The sequence below is a fragment of the Morone saxatilis genome, unplaced genomic scaffold, assembly GCF_004916995.1.
Source record: "Morone saxatilis isolate NCDOM2014 unplaced genomic scaffold, NCSU_SB_2.0 Contig20, whole genome shotgun sequence".
Taxonomy (NCBI): domain Eukaryota; kingdom Metazoa; phylum Chordata; class Actinopteri; family Moronidae; genus Morone; species Morone saxatilis.
The window spans coordinates 3,469,852-3,486,056 of record NW_023339763.1 but is presented as its reverse complement, the minus strand read 5'-3'; the positions used below and the strand labels follow the sequence as shown (position 1 = coordinate 3,486,056).

General features: G+C 38.5%; 1 protein-coding gene across 1 annotated transcript; it reads right to left on the bottom strand.

Moving 5' to 3' along the window:
- Positions 1-5,826: 5,826 nt before the first annotated feature.
- lrrc32 (leucine rich repeat containing 32) lies at positions 5,827-13,242 on the bottom strand. Its single transcript, XM_035666789.1, is given in 2 exon segments — positions 5,827-9,416; positions 12,979-13,242. Coding segments are annotated over 2 exon segments (2,067 nt in total). The 5' UTR covers positions 13,204-13,242; the 3' UTR covers positions 5,827-7,574.
- Between the last annotated feature and the right edge of the window lie 2,963 nt (positions 13,243-16,205).

The following is a 16,205-nucleotide window of genomic DNA, read 5'->3' as shown; positions in this document are numbered from 1 at the left end:
GTTTGCAAACAAAAGGATTGTGAATATTTAACTCTCAGAAGGTTTACCTCATTGTTTACTGATCTTGAAGGGACTGTTCCCCCAAAATGACAAAAAAATGAAAAAGAGAAAAAGAAAACTTAAAATATATGTATATAGTAAAGTAGTTTGTTCATGTACGTGTAAGTATTTAAAAAACAAAAAAATTGACGTAATTGTATAAAAACTTCCCTCAAATTATCAAGAAAACTTATCTCACAGGAAATAATCTGCTCAAAATGTATCCAAATTGCTCATATTATTCATTCCTGCAGTTCCCTGTTTGGGTTAATTATCTGTTGTCCTGTATTATTATTGTTGAGTAAACTGACGACCCCTGACTAAGTGACATATTTTATGAATATTTCATATTATATTCAATGATTGAAGAGGGATCCCTTTAGGGGAAAAAGGTTGGCAACCACTGATGTAGCAAATAGTTTTGGTTTTATTTGTCCTGATTTTGACGTATTGGTCTCCAGTGTCTCCCTGTTAACCCACAAAACACACTGAGAACAAGGCCAGGACTTAAGAAATACTCAGGTCACAAGTTCAACTTCTTTCAACAAAAAACCCCCGCAAAAATGTTTTAACTAGACACCAAATAAATAAACTAATGGAAAAATAATGGAATATAATTTTATTTTTAGTGGTCCCAGGGCGGCTGTGGAGACCGGTTGTCTGGTCCACCGTTTTGGTCCAGATCCAAATATCTCAGCTAACTATTGGATGGATTACAACATTCGTGGTTTCCAGATGATGAATCACAGCGACTTTGGTGATCCAAGAGATGATGCGCTATAAAAAAATGTCATATCATGATTACTGTGACCAAAATGATCACTGATATCAGTATTAAAATGAGCTAAAGATGGTCAAAAGGTATTGATACACACTGAAATCATCAAAGTTTTATATGTGTAAATCTCTGATGTTATAAATACACAATCTATCTCGTTATAGTTCATCTCTAGAATGCATGTGTGTTAACGTTCAGAGCCCCTCCTCGTTCATTTCTTCTTCTGTGGTCCCCTCCCTTCTCCCCTTTTGTAGGCTACAACTCCCCTGTAGGAGAGGTGGGTGTCATTTGTTTCAGCCCATTCATTATCCTAAACGATGCCACTATTTTACATTCACTGATTTTAACAAACTGCCCCTTAAAAACTAAGCTATAGAGATTTATTTTCTTTGTGTAGGAGTTGGAGCGGGCGGGTTCTTACCTCAAACAGAGGTCATCAGCCATAAAAAGATCCCGCTATCTTCTCTATCACTAACACAACGCAGAACCCCACCGGTTACACTTTTCAAGGGTTCTGTTTAACCAACACGCCACAGATTTTTATCACTCCCACAGAGAACCATGTTATCATTCAGGTTGGTTTAAAACAAATATCTGTATATTTAAATTGTAAAAGTTAGGACCTATCAGCAGTGATAAACAGATTTATTTGCAGAGGCTTTATTACCTCCCTTCCCCGGCCTTTTTTTTTTTCATATTTCTCTTTGTTTCCGGCAGGTGTTCAGGAGGAATCTCTTTCTCCTCACTTTCTTCTCTCCTGAATGTGTGGCTGACCTGCTGCTGCGTTGGTCAGTCACATATAAAACAACTTTCTTTTGATCTCAGCGTGACTAAACTATGATAAATACAGGTTAAAGATTCATTTATGACTCAGTGCCTGCTCACAGAGAAAGAGGAAAAGTGAGTGAGGTCTGCTTCCAATTAAGGACCCACAAACACTTCCCGTAGGCCCCCACTGATTCTATCTGCGCTCATCTCATAAACAGGAAAAAAACATGGTGGAATTTTACAAAAGAACAGGAAAAGTCTTTGAAAGGAAAGGATGCCGTTTGGCGGGGTGGTACAGCTGCGACGGCTGGTAGGACTCTGCATACATGTAGACCTGAACTGGGACACAGTTTCCCTTCAGAGGCTGAACCATCATGACCCCACCTCTCCCTGAGGAAGAGAAGCTTCCACTACTGTCTATTTTTCACTTTGCCCTGGAGAGGCGATACCAAGCTAGAAAAATAAATAAAGTTAGAGTGTAGTAGTCTCATTTGATCGCCCAGTAGATTTCCTTGGAAGAAGTGTTTGTCGTTTCATTTAATCTATGATTAAATGGTGGAATGACTACATTTACTCAAGTACTCAGGTATTTGTACTTTAACAGCCCTTCTAGAAACGAGCCAAACGTTCTTAAATATAATCAGATTTTCTTGTGTTGAGAAAAACAATCTGCCAGTGGGGTAAGACAAGTTTTGCTTGGCTAGAATTCTTAAAACGGCGATAAAAATCTAGTAACTGTAATGGGCCTTAAACGTAGAAAAACAAATCAAAAGATGTACACAAGTTGTGTTTATTACAGGAAATGGAAACTCAGTTATTAAGATAGACTTTCTTGTTGCTTTCTCAAGTATTTTGGACAACTTTCTCTTAAACTGAGACGTGTAACTGAACCGAGTGTTCTTACTCTTAAAATAAGGAAAATAATCTTGTTCCTCTGCTGGGATATTATGCAAACCATCGTTGGAACTGATTGAATCGAGCTCAATAAAAGCTGAAATATCTTATTAAGACATAGTTTGATATATTTTCTTGAAACAAATGACTTTTTTAATGCCAAACATGGCTGATAAGTTTATTTTTCTTTTTAGACAAGAAAAGAATTAGACAAATTTCACAGAAACAAGACTGTTTTACTTTCTTAAGATTAATTTTGCAGTGCACCACTATGGTCAAGTTTATGTACAAAAACCTCCTGGTTAAAGTTTGGAAAAAATGGTTGTCAGGGTTAAGAGAAACCAGCGTTGTCTGAGATTGACTGCAGGAACAGCATTTAAAGGATTTACGTCATGCTTTCCACCTGACAGATCAACAAGTCCTTTAAATTAAATGACTAAATCATTTTTGGTTTAAAGTTGGCTAGCCCCGTAATCAGATGAGCTCATGTTTTATTTGCTCCGGTTCCCCTCCCGTTCAGACAAAGTCCTGTATCCGGTCACACCAATCACAACTGTTCATCGAACTGAACCGGGGAAGAGAGAAGAGAAACCGGGAGAGTGCTTTTATACTCTGAGTACATTTCACTTTCACTCGAGTAAAGAAGTTGAATGAGTACTTCTACTTTTACTAGAGCAAAGGTGGTGTTACAGTAACATCAGTATGAAATTCCAGTATCTTCCAAGGTGCCAGGCGGCCTCGGATCAAAGGGATTAATTTAGGAGATTTAATTTAACAGGATACAGAACTTTAGGTCATCAGTTATGTAACTTGGGAGCAGCAGAAGGGCTGCACTTGTTAATTAAGGTAAACACAACTGTCACCCACATAAACACAGTCTAGACAGCTCTAGATTTGAGATAAAAAGGATGTCGATTACTTCTGGGGTTTCCTGTCGCTCCAAACTCCACAGAGCAACCATTAAATGAGCAAATTCTCAATTATAACCCCAACCAGAAAGAATATCGTTGATTCACTGAAACAAGAGCTGGCGTCTTTTAAATGTGTGACTGGAAAAAACCTTTTTCATGCGTCAAAGTCTGACAATAACGTTTATGTATTTATTTATGTAATCCCAACAAAAATATATAGACAAAACTATATTTATTATTGAAGCAAATACGTGCTTCACAGCATGGAGGAGCTTCTTCAAAGTTCAAGTTAAACAGCATCTTCTTCTTTAAACAGCTTCACAGTGTTTAAACAGCTTCAGGGCAGTATTTAAATCAAACAAAACCACCCACTGACATGTTAATGTTGGTGCAATGCTAGAAATTAAAGTGCAAACCAACGAGATGCTTCATTATTTAGACAAAACCTAGCTGAATATTTTTCTCAAACCTCAGTAAGACTCTCATATCCGTCTCTGAAGTGACAAAGAGGCTTTCTCCCCTTTGACGCAAAACAGCCGACGGCCTGCGGACAACTTCCTGTACCACCCTGGATGGTAAATGAGCTTCAGTAACTCTCTCCTGGGGGGGATGGAGAGTCTGACTCACAGACGGTAAAAAAGGCTTTCATTAGACAGTTAGTATAAAGCTTCCTGTGCTCAACAGAACTTTCTCAATCTTAAAGCTTTAATCCAAACGTAAACACAGAAAGGCAGGAAAAGGGGTCAAAACTATCAAATTAAAAGTCTCAGCTCTGGGTGAAAGAGCCGGATCAAATGTAACAATGAAAGAGAACCTCTTATCTACTTTATTTGTCATTGTGTTACATGTATTTTATTGTTTATTGAATAGTTTTATTTCTCGTGTGCATTAGTTTACATCTATACTGTCTTATTAAAGTCAGTAAATTGCATTAAAGGTTAATACAAATACAGTTTAATGCCACAGCCACTGTTAAATGCCAAAAAAGGTTGTCAGCCTGTTTGAGTTTTATGATGTTAGACTGATATACACACATTATGGCAGATAAGGGGAAGTTATATTAATATGATTAGCATTAACCTGGTTGATTTCCATGTTTATGATGTGTTGATTTAAACACCACGGCTCATAAACAGCTCAGAAATTTCGTGGTGGTAAGTTGAAAAATTTCCCACCCAAATGCACCATTACAAAGTGAAACTACAACAGAGAAGATTATCCTCTGTTGATACACAAATAAGTGTACGTGTGCATCCATCATCATTTAATCTGAATATTAGTGACCATGTAGTCTGCAAAACACCTGAAGTCAATACGTTCACCATCACAGACCACTAAAAGGAAAATATATAATCAGAAACTAGAACCAGAGATTTTTTGATTTCATTAATTTCCTTTGACTAATTGACTAATTGACTGGTCATTTGAGCTCTGAACATAAGAAAAGAGCAAGAAATGTCAGCTGTATAAATAAAATGGTACCATAATCTGTCTTTAACTGCAGGCAACCAGCCAAACTCCTTAAACTCCGAATATGTACAGATAGTTTTAAAGTGGCCAGGAAAGGATAAATGTCTTGTGATATAAACAGTATTTAACTAAAATGAGCCAGTAGTATTTTCGCATTGTCACTTAACTAACTGCTTGATTTCAGGTACATAGAGACATCTACATTATTCAGCATTTTGAGTGACGTCTTCCTTTATTCTTATCCCTTATTCCTCACTATCCCAGGTAGAAATGTTTGGTTCTAAAAACGTGTTCAATTAATATTTATATTAATATTTTCAGCATGAAGTTTGTATTTAATACCCTGAATATTCTTCTTAAAGGAAGAATAATGTTTAGTGATAACATTATTTCAACATTTGTCCCTGACATTCTTAAAATGTTTTCCGTGGTAGCCAATGTTAGCCAGTGTTGTGGGAACATTCCCTGCTAGCTGGGATGTCATGCCTTCGCCATCCTGGGAAAAGAATTCAGCTCGCCGAACACTGCTAAAGGATGTGGAGGGATTTAGAAGTGGTGACTGTAGTTAGACTCTAGTTGAAGGTGTTAGCTGGTAAATGAGGAGGAAAGAAACTTTAAAATTACACAAATAATGTCTCACACAGGGTTTAAGTGTAGAAAATTAATTTGGTACAAAATATTGCTTACATTACATTAAAATAACATCACAGGATGAGAAAAGTTACAAATCAACTTGACTTGAACATAATAACAATAGTAATATCATAATAATAATAATAATTTTAGGATAAAACACATTAAAATCGTATGAAACTGTGGATCCCAGTGTAGCCCACCACATTACAGCGCCGGATTTAATTTCTTCATTTAGAAAAAAAATACAGTAAATGTATTGTACTTCAATATCAGAGTATCACAGTTGTTAATTTTCAGTGCTTAGTCCACTTCTTCACTTTACTTCATTTCTTCCCCATTTTCATATCAAATTAGTTGATTTTGTGTCCAAAATAAGGAGGACCACAGGCTTGGGATCAATACAGAAAACATACTGTTTAAAATGTCCAGCTTAGTTTTTATAATTAAAACATTATTCATTCATTAGTGTTAACAGTCATAGAACAAGATAAAGTCACACAAAAGAACATTTAAAGTGCAAACTACATAAAGGGTAAAGGGATTATTCATAAAAAACTCAGTGGAGAGTCATCTCAGATGACTCTTAAACAACTTCATGTTATCATACTTCATCATCCATGAACAGAGCATTTTGTTTTATGACCTTTTGTAGTGTTCTTTATTTTTAGCTTACTGGAAAATTCCACCCTCAGATAGTCTTACACTGAACGTCACTGAGTGAAGACATCTGACTTTGTTCCAGTGTCAACACTAAATCTGATTTATCTTTCTGTCTCACTCACAGATTTATCTTCGCGTTGGAGAACCCCTCGTTCAAACCTGAAAAGACCAGTGTGTAACATTTAGGAGGATCTATTGGCAAAGATGGAATATAACATTCATAGTTTTCATCAGTGTATAATCACCTGAAATATAAGAGTAATGTTTTTTGTTTGTTTGTTTTGTTTATAATTAGCTTTTTCTATCTACATGCCGTGGGTCACCTTCAATGGAAAAACCAATAGGGGCATTGTAAATAACCACTAAATGCTACATACTGGTCCTTTAAATCTACATATTTGCTTTCTTGCTGAAAGTTAGATGAGAAGATACCAGCTACAGCCAGCCGCCGGTTAGCTTAGCTTAGTATAAAGACTGGAAACAGCTAGCTTAGTGCTTTTCAAAAGTAAGAAAGTACATTTTGCCTACCAATACCTCTAAAACACACTAATTTAAATGTTTTATTTTTTTTATATCTTATTTGGTGCCGGACTTTTTCTTTGACGGGGTGCAGTGACTTCCTGGAGTTACTGAGTTAGTGCATGCGACAAACAAACAAGATATAATGTGTTAATTGGTGTTGGTAGGCAGATTTTGTTACCTTTGGACAGTGCTACGCTAGCTGTTTCCCCTTGTTTACAGTCTTTATGCTAAGCTAAGCTAAGATGGCTGCTGCCTGTAGCTTCATATTTAGCTTACTTTCAGCAAGAAGGCGAATAAGTGTATTTCCTAAAAAGTCAATCTTCTATTCCTTTATCATTTTATTGTTTGCATTTCAGTCTGGTCTGTTAGTGGAGCAAGTTGTCAAAACTGTTGAAGTGTTTAAGTGTGGATTTTTCCATTTTACATTCAAAAAAACTGATGGTTAGCAAGTAGCTTGAAACCAAGCAGAAACTCCTGCTTAACCATTAGGCTCTAAAGTTGTGGTTCCTGAAATGGCTACTAGATGCTGAATGCAAGAAACTTCTGACTTCCATTTAAAGTCCATTTAAAAAGTCCGAACTTCTCTTTCTTCTGTTTTGAAAGTGTATGTATGTATTAGTCTTCATTTAGGGGATGTTATGGCACGTGTTTTCTTGATTGAGATGTGTCAACCTCAGTCAGCCATTGTGGTTGTCTCTTGCATGTCCCATCTCGAATTTGGATTTATTCCCTCTCTTCCCGCAAAGATGGAAGTGATAAACCCCAAAAAAGGTCTTAAATTGTCCCTTAAGAAGACTTTGGGTAACATCACAGACACTACATTCATGTTTTTCCACTGTCTCTGGTTAAAAGTCCCCAATATGAACTGCTTCATGGCCCTGCGCTGTCCATTCACATTACGCGCTAAAGCTTCGGTGGTGTTTTCGTTTCCTTGAGTGGCAACATTTAACCAGCAGCCCCAGCACGATGATCATAAGTAACGCCGTCAGTACAACAGCAATAATATAGTTCTGGATGCGTGGTCTGTGACACATTTCCTGGGTCACCTTCTCGATGTTGACGGGTTCTGAATACTCCTCGTGAATGCAGGTCACAGTCTCGATGTCGGGAACCACCACAGCCGAGTGCTGGACCATGTGGAGGAAGCCGAGGTTGCTGCAGCAGTTCAGAGGGTTGTAGCCCATGTAGAGAGTCTTTAGCGAGTGCTCCAGAGCGATTATGGTGTTGTACTCCAGGGTGACCAGGTTGTTGTTCTGCAGGTTTAGTGACTCAATGGAGAACTCTTTGTTCCACATAGGTAGAGCGGTTAACTGGTTGGTGGACAGGTCGATGTGTCTGAGACTCTTCAGTGACAATAATTCTGTGTTTAGGCTGGAAATGTTGTTTTCCCTCAGGAGAAGGTGAACCAGGGAATGCTCCAGACCAGAGAGAGAGTCTTTGTCCATGTCTAAGCCCGGGTTCTGGGACAAGTCCAGTAACTTCAAAGGGGTGTTGGCAAACACATTTGCAGGCAGAGTCCTCAGATTGTTTTCAGAGAGGTTCAGGAACTGCAAGTTTGTAATGGAAGAAAAGGAGACACAATCTGGAGGATTCTGGTGGTTTTGGTCCGAGGTGCAGATTTCCAGGTTATTCTGCTGGAGGTGCAGGTGTCTGATATTTGGAAGTCTTTGAAACATTTGATGGCCCAAGGTTGTGAGGTCATTTCCTTCTAAGAAGAGCTCCTCCAGTGCTTGCAGAGTGTGTTCCCCAAATGTGAGAGTCTGTAGCGAGTTATAGCTGAGATTAATAATCTTCACTTTCTGTAGAAGACCTACATTAGTGATAGAAAACGAGCTGATACAGTTGTTGCTCACATTCAGGACCTCAAGTAATCCCATGCAGTAAAAAAAGGACTCTGGTATGCTCTTCAGTTGGTTGTAACTCATGTCTAGGTATCTCAGGTTATAAAAATAAACTGTTGTCCTATTTTCAGGATTACCTGTGACGTTGATGCTCTGAAGTTGGTTTCTTGAAACGTCCAGGTATTCAAGCTTGTTGTTTATGGGGAGAAGAGGAAAGTAAGGCATTTTGTTTTCACTCAGATCAAGACCAATAAGTTTGTGGGGATCCTTTGATCTTGTGCTTTGGAAAAGCTCCAAGCTGTTCTTGCTGAGATTGAACATTTTTAAGTTGCGTAAGTTGAAGTCTGTGATGCACGTGATTGAGTTCTTGGACAAATCGAGTTCAGACAGACGATTTAAGGACTCAAAAGCTCCGTCTTCAATCTCCAAGATGACGTTATTGTGGAGGCTTATTTTTGTCAAGGACTGGGATCCTCTGAAAGTATCTTGTGCTATTTTGGTGATGCTGTTGCTGCTGAGAGAAAGGTTTGCCAGCGATGGAGAATCAGCCAGGAAATAATCAGACATTCCTGTGTACAGCCCATTGCTTGAAAGATCAAGCGACTCTACAGCTGTAAGAGGCCCAATGTTGATTTTGGAGAGGGCAAAAACATTCAGATGATTCTTGGACAGATCCAGGACTTTAAGATCAGTCATGTCTTTGAAGAGTCCCGGCTGGATGAAGTGGATCTTGTTGGAGTGGAGATTCAGATGATGGAAGCCGGTGTGGTACGCCAGAGTTTCCTGGGTGAGATTTTGCACCTGGTTCCGTGAAAGGTCCAGCATTTGGACGCCATGAGGAAGGTTCACTGGGGCACTTCTGAGGCTCAGATCGCTGCAAAACACATCCATCTGGATCTACGAACAGAGACAAACACACAAGTCTGATTATGTCAGCATACTGCCAAATTGCCTGACCATGACACAATACAGACAAATGTTTAAAGTGTACGTGGAGGGTCGATTTATGAGTCAGTGTATCTAGGGCATGTTCTTGGCAGCAGCACAGTCCTCTGAGGTTTATGGTGGTGAGTTGTTCTAATGACAAAAAACTTTTTACAATGGTTATTTCTCTTTAAATTAACTCAAAACATTAACTGCTATTTAATGACTAATGATATCTCTCGCATTGCTCACGTTTTTTAAACCAAAAAACAGCTTTAAAAGATGGTTCAGCTTAAAGAAAATACACCCCCACACCTTTATTACCAACCCATGGTTTTCGTCATCTTCTCTCCCTTTTCCCTTAATAGATTAAAATATTTTAAGTTATTAAGTGTAGTTCATAATTGAAACCATGTGGCCAGACCCCCCCCAACCCATCCAAAAACAGCTCGTAAAACTGTCTCCTTCTCTGCTTTCTCTCTGAGAGCAGAGTACATTGAGCTTCTTGGCATATTTGTGGTAGCCTGAAAGTGACATTTCTCGTTGCTTACAAGCCGGCCATAAACAAACACATTGATTTATTCGAGAACTGCTGGAGGGCAAACAGCTTGTATCTGTTGTCAGCCATCGAGGACCACATCAGGCATGCTTTCGAGAAAGTCTCATCATTAAAAGTCTTTCTTTGTTATTTCTGCTGCAACTGCTTACAATACTAAAAACTCTGACCATAAGCCTTTGTGTGTATAACATCTGATGTGTGTGGCAGTTTACATCACATTTAGTCACAAAAAGATGGGATTTGAAAGTTAAAACAAGTTTATCTAATATAATACAGACATGTTTTATTACATTAAAAACAAAACACAAAGGAGCAAATTCCACGTTTCACATGTTCACATCGAATCGCTCTATGCTTATTTGGCATCGGGTTTACAACCAGGTGCTGATTAGCAGGAAATCTTGTATTTCAGTGCAAAACTGGTTATTTCATATATTTTCAAATATTACACAGGCTAGTTGTGGGATTGTTACGGCCTAAAATAGCATTTTGTTTGCAATTAACTTGCGAGACAAAGTTAAAATTGCAATACTAGTTGCGATATATTTAGTTTTTTGTATAGTAAATAAAAAAATTTTATTAAATTGTTCCACTGAGAATAAACCTGCTAGTAGTTTGGTGACGTATGGCTCAACTTTTTGCACAGGGGACTGCTCTGATTGGTGAAACTCACAGAAAACTATGACGATTGGTCAAATTTGCGAAAAGTTGCGCTGATTGGACAAAATTATATCATATCATAAGGTACAAATCAAAAACAAGCTGGCACACAGAAGAGAAGCACTGCTGTGTGCAGGGTATTTTCAACTTTTTGGATAATACTGACAGTTAACGGTTGCTGTAGCATTCCTCCTCCATGCTGGACCTGAAGTGATCCCTTCCCAACATGCCTCCAGTGGAACAAAATCCACATATGAATCCTTTTATTGTTTAAAAAAATGCATTCTCAGCCTGAAGGTAACATGAGTCTTGAGACAAACTATCCTCCAAAGTTATAGACTTTCTCACCAGACACTTTCCTACAAGTAACACAAAGAGAGGATTTTATACTAAAACACTTTAAAGGTTTTATTTTTCATGTCCATTCCTTGTTTTGACTGAGCAAACCTGTGCACCATGAAGCCTGTGTTACTATGACAACTGCCAACCAATGAGATGTCGTTACCAATCATAGCTGCCAATAACTACACATTTAACTGGAATTTTAATTTAATTATTGATTTTAGATTCTTCTGTTTCGATGTGGGGTGGGAAAGGGAAAGTTTTATGGCACCTTCGGCCCGTCTTTAAGGTTCCCCACGGTGCAGTGGTACCCACTTTGGGAACTAGTGGCCTCAGGGTTTAAAGCACCAACCATGAATGTCGCTCTGGTCAGGGACCTTTTGTTTTGTGTTTCTTCTTATAATTATTATTATTAATTCTGGCCATTTTATGCTTTTATCAGATAGCATAACACCTACAAAGATTACAAGAAATAACAGAGAGAACTGATGATGATGATACCAACTGCTATACACAGCAGTGTTTCAAATAATAGTCATTAAAGTTCTTTACTGGGAAAAAGGACATTTTCCAGAACATGTGAAATGATGCACGTAACATTTTCAGGTTCATACACAAATCAAATGACTGCATGAGAAGTCAAGACTGATTCACCAGAAACTGAGAGGAAAAGAGTCAATTCTACACACTGACAGGCTCGACTGTTTATTATCTTATTATCTATTATCTAATTATCTTAAACCAGTAGTTTCCAACCTTTTTTCCTACAAAAAAGCACGTGACCAGAGGAAAGTCGAGCGGCACACGCTTCAGCCCAGAAACTGAGAAGGAAACAGGAGTCAATCCTACAACCACGTGGAGCAGGCTCCCGAACTGCGAGTTTCGCTTAGTGCCTTCATGTGATCTACCCTTACTCTACATTACTCTTCCAAACCAGTGAGTCTCACATTTTGTTTCCTACAAACAAGCACGCTTCAAGTGGTCCTCAAGTTCAAGGTTTCTGCATCAGCCATCCCGCCAAGACAATTCTGTTCAATGCATTGTTCGACCCCAAATCGAAGTTCATGAAACTACTAGTGTGAGCGAACTTTGTTTTGTTTATCCTCCACGACCATGGTGACACTCGGTTCCTGACAGCGGGGCGAACTGAAGGCCCAAGTTGCGGAACAAATAATCTCAACTAACTAATAAAGTATTCAAAATAGCCCACCTGGAGCTGGCTACAAACAGTAAGCAATCACTGCTTCATGCATCCAGACACTAACCAACTCCTAAGTACCACATGCTGATACTAATAGCGTAATAAATAGCTACTCTTTGCATACTGCGCTTAAGCCTGCAGCAGTTTGGCAATACATACCTTCTTACCCCTCTTTTTATTGGAGCTGTAAATTTGAAGCGGGAGGACCAGGAATACTTTTGTTTTGGCAGTATCATAGTCTACAGACTATATTTAAAGACTCTACTTAAGAAAGTGAAATATTTTTATTATGTTATCAAAATTCTTTGCATCATTTCACATCGATCATACAGCATTTCATCCTCTTCCTGCCTTTTAACTGCTGGTTTTACATCTTGTTTAATTATATTTTTATATCAAATTTCCTTTCAGGCAGATTTAATAATAATAATAATGCACAAAAGTATTTAGACCCTTTACTTGAGTAAAAGTAGTAAAAACACAATCTGAACATAGAGATTTTATCTTAAATATGTCCTTTTATCATATGTTTTTCATGTAAAATCTTTTCTACAAACTAACAACTGGTAAGACTTGTGTACGTTTACTGTGAATGCAGGACCTTTTCTTGTAAAGGAGTTATTTTTACATTGTTGTATTGGTACTTTAAAGATCTGAGTACTTATTCCACCACTGCAATTAGTAACCATGCACACACACAGTCACACACACATCTCCTCTCACAGTCTAGTCCAAGGCTTCCAAAAACCAAACAACATGCAAGAACAACATGCTTTTTTGGAGAACATTTACCTCACTTTCAGCTGATGACTAATTTTCGCAGTGCCTCCTGACCATGTTGATTTCACATCCTCAGCGCACACACCCACCCACTCACAGATCGATAGTAACCGAGCAAACACCACAAGCCGAAGAGCTTCTCTCAGCTGACTCTTCCCTTCACATTTCACGGCTCCGGCTGCTGACCAGCCATCACATCCTGTGAGAATATCCTGCATCGCTTAGCCCTCTTCCCCCCTCCCACTGTTCTCAGGGAAATGCCTTATAAGGGGGTTGGGAAGTCCAGTTTTATGCTCCACTTCAAGAAGACACATAGCCCCCCACCCTCCTCCTCCTCTAAAACTACCCTCTATTAATCCTAAAGTTGGACGTTTTTCTTTCTTGGATGTTCTCACACACCAATCTCTATTTGGAATTTGAGGCATTTTAATGTGCTTCACCACAAAGCTTAAAGTTCAAAGCACACTGAGTTCTCCATATGTTTATTATTTTATTTTATTTTTTTCTAAAGCAACCTTTTATGGATAAAAAAGAGAGAAATGTGTTGATGCTCCATATCTCTCCACCCAGAGAGAAACAAAAAAAAAAACATCAGCAGAAGTTATTGATGGCTTTGGAAAGATCTGTCCGCCCATCAAATACGTGTGGGTGGGTGTTGAAAAATCACACATCCTTTTCAGGACTGTGGGAGTGAGTCTGATTTGTCATGTGGCTTCTCTCTGGCTCGCCGTACTGTAAACAAACAACTCTGCATTTATGAGTAAGGTCAGTTTAGTTTTAAATGACTGTACGACTGTCTGAATGTCTCGACAAGCTGGGAAAGTGAATGAGTAAAACTTTCTCCTCCTTTTAGTGGTAACTGCTCTTGAGCAAGGCACTGAACCTATGACAGTGGTTGACTGTACTGTGTACATTTAAAGCAGCAGGAAGAAAATCACCTTTTATTTTGGCGGTACCACGATCTACAGACTATTTTTGGGCTTGTTTTTAAAGATTCTAGTTCACAAAGTAAAATATTTTTAATAAGAAATCGAAAATCTGGTTAATTTCATATTGAGATTCTCAGTCTTTTCTTGTCTCTTAACTACTGGTTTCGTTTAGTTGCTTAACTGTTAAGAACATGAACATTTTAGTATCGTTTTCACAGGTTTGGGTAGCACGTATATAAAGTGGTTTTCGTTTTCTGGTAGGTTGGAGTTAATGTATAAATACACTTGCAATATGTGGTGGTGGAAGAAATCCTCTACTTAAAGAGATAGTTAAGGTTTGTTGAAGTGTGGTTGTATGAGGTATTTATCCATAGTTAGTGTATTACCTCAATGCAACTCAACATTATTTATACGACACCTTTCACACAAACATAGAGACCAAAGTTCTTCACATAGTGAAACTGAAACTACACATAGAAACCACATAATTACCAATAAATACAATGTTTAATAAGTAAAACAAAATATAAATGAAACCCATCCGTATCAGTTTATGTGTATGCTATAGAGGGAGAGAGTATTTCACTGCTTTACTTTGTCACACCGTCCTTTCTGACGGAAGTGTGAAGTGATGTAGTCTCGTGGCTTTGGAGAGACCATAAATAGATCTAAAGCTTCAGTTTCGTGGTGAAAAGATTCTAAATATAGCTGATATTTATTTCTTTCTTTCAGATGACTAACATGTTTTGTTGCCGCCCACGTCCACATGTCCACATTGGTTAGCTTCCGTGCCGGTACTCCTGTTTGCTTCCCCTGAACTGGGGTCGCGCCGACCGCCATCTACTGCAGGTGATACACAAAGCGGTAGTAACAATAACAGTTCCTCAAACGGACTCTTGGGGGCCGGCTCCAGAAGTGATCAATCTCCACAAGACCCCATGTTAAAGTTCTCAACTTTACAGCAGGAATAAACATGTTTTACAGCCTGGTACATAAAACACATTCAGTGTCTATAGCTTCGTCCATGACATCTGTAAGTGGGGGGAATTTTTAAATAAATCTCCTGTTCAAATTAGATTAAGGCTTAAATTGATGCATAATTAAAGCCGTGGTCGCTTTGAGTGACAGGTGGATGCTTTCAAAGTCAGCTGTTCTCAGTAACCAGGCTTCATTCAGCCCACCTTGTGTTTGCATTAGCCAGTAGTCGGCCGGAATCAGGACTTCCAAAGTGGCAGTGGCCAGAGCCGACCACGCTGAGCTTCACAGCGGCTCTTCAGAAAGCTACAAGTGTCGTCAAAGACACTCAATTTTTAAATTCCTTCTCTTGGAAAATACTCCATACAGTATTACCAACAAAATGCTCTTAAAGTATCACAAGTAAAAGTATAGCTCATTGTCCCTATGATGGTTATTATTGACGTGTTTGGTGTAATTAGTGATTTTGGTCAATAATTATCATAAGTGTAGAGTAATACTCTCCAATCTAAACACCAGCAAAAATTCTTATTACTGCATACCCTACTTTTGCTATTTTTCTTTACAAAAAGACAGAGTAGTAGTGACTCCGGGATGTGCACGTGTTGGTTCTCAAGTGAAGGTTTGCTAAGTGATAATATGTGTTGATATGCTCCTTGTTAAAGCTAGTGAGCATGACTCTTGAGTCGTACAAACAATTTTTTGATGTCAAAACTCAGTCCTTGGTTATTGCTTTTAATAATTAAGGACGACACGCAGTGTTGATAAGTCTTCTAAAACTGTTTAATGGCGGGACCTGACAAATCTGATTGAATGGCAAGTTGTGATTGTGGTTGAAAGCCTTGGAAAAAGATAAACTGAATTCTTAGTAAGGTGTGGAGCTCGCCATAGTGAGTTCCCTTACACAAACAAAACAAGATATTTACCTTAACTGACTTATGTAACGATCAAATCTGTATCAAAATAACGCATGTTTCCCTTAGGAATATGTAGTTATATTTTGTGTATACCTCAATCTTGTACTTCGTTGTGATCCGCATGGATACGTTTCCTAAAATATACAGGTAGTGTGCACAGACAAGAATAAAGCGCAACAGACTGTTTTTGTACTTACTTGTGTGGGTGTGCGTGTGTTAATTCCTTCTGGTGGTGTCCTGTAACATTCACATTGCAGGTTTGGTTTCACATTCACCTCTTCTCAGTCATTGTTTTATCAGTGGATATTCATGTCACACAGCACACAGCTACACACACACGGGGAGGCAACATGGACGGGACACTTACACACACACACACAGCCTGTGGTTGTTTCATCA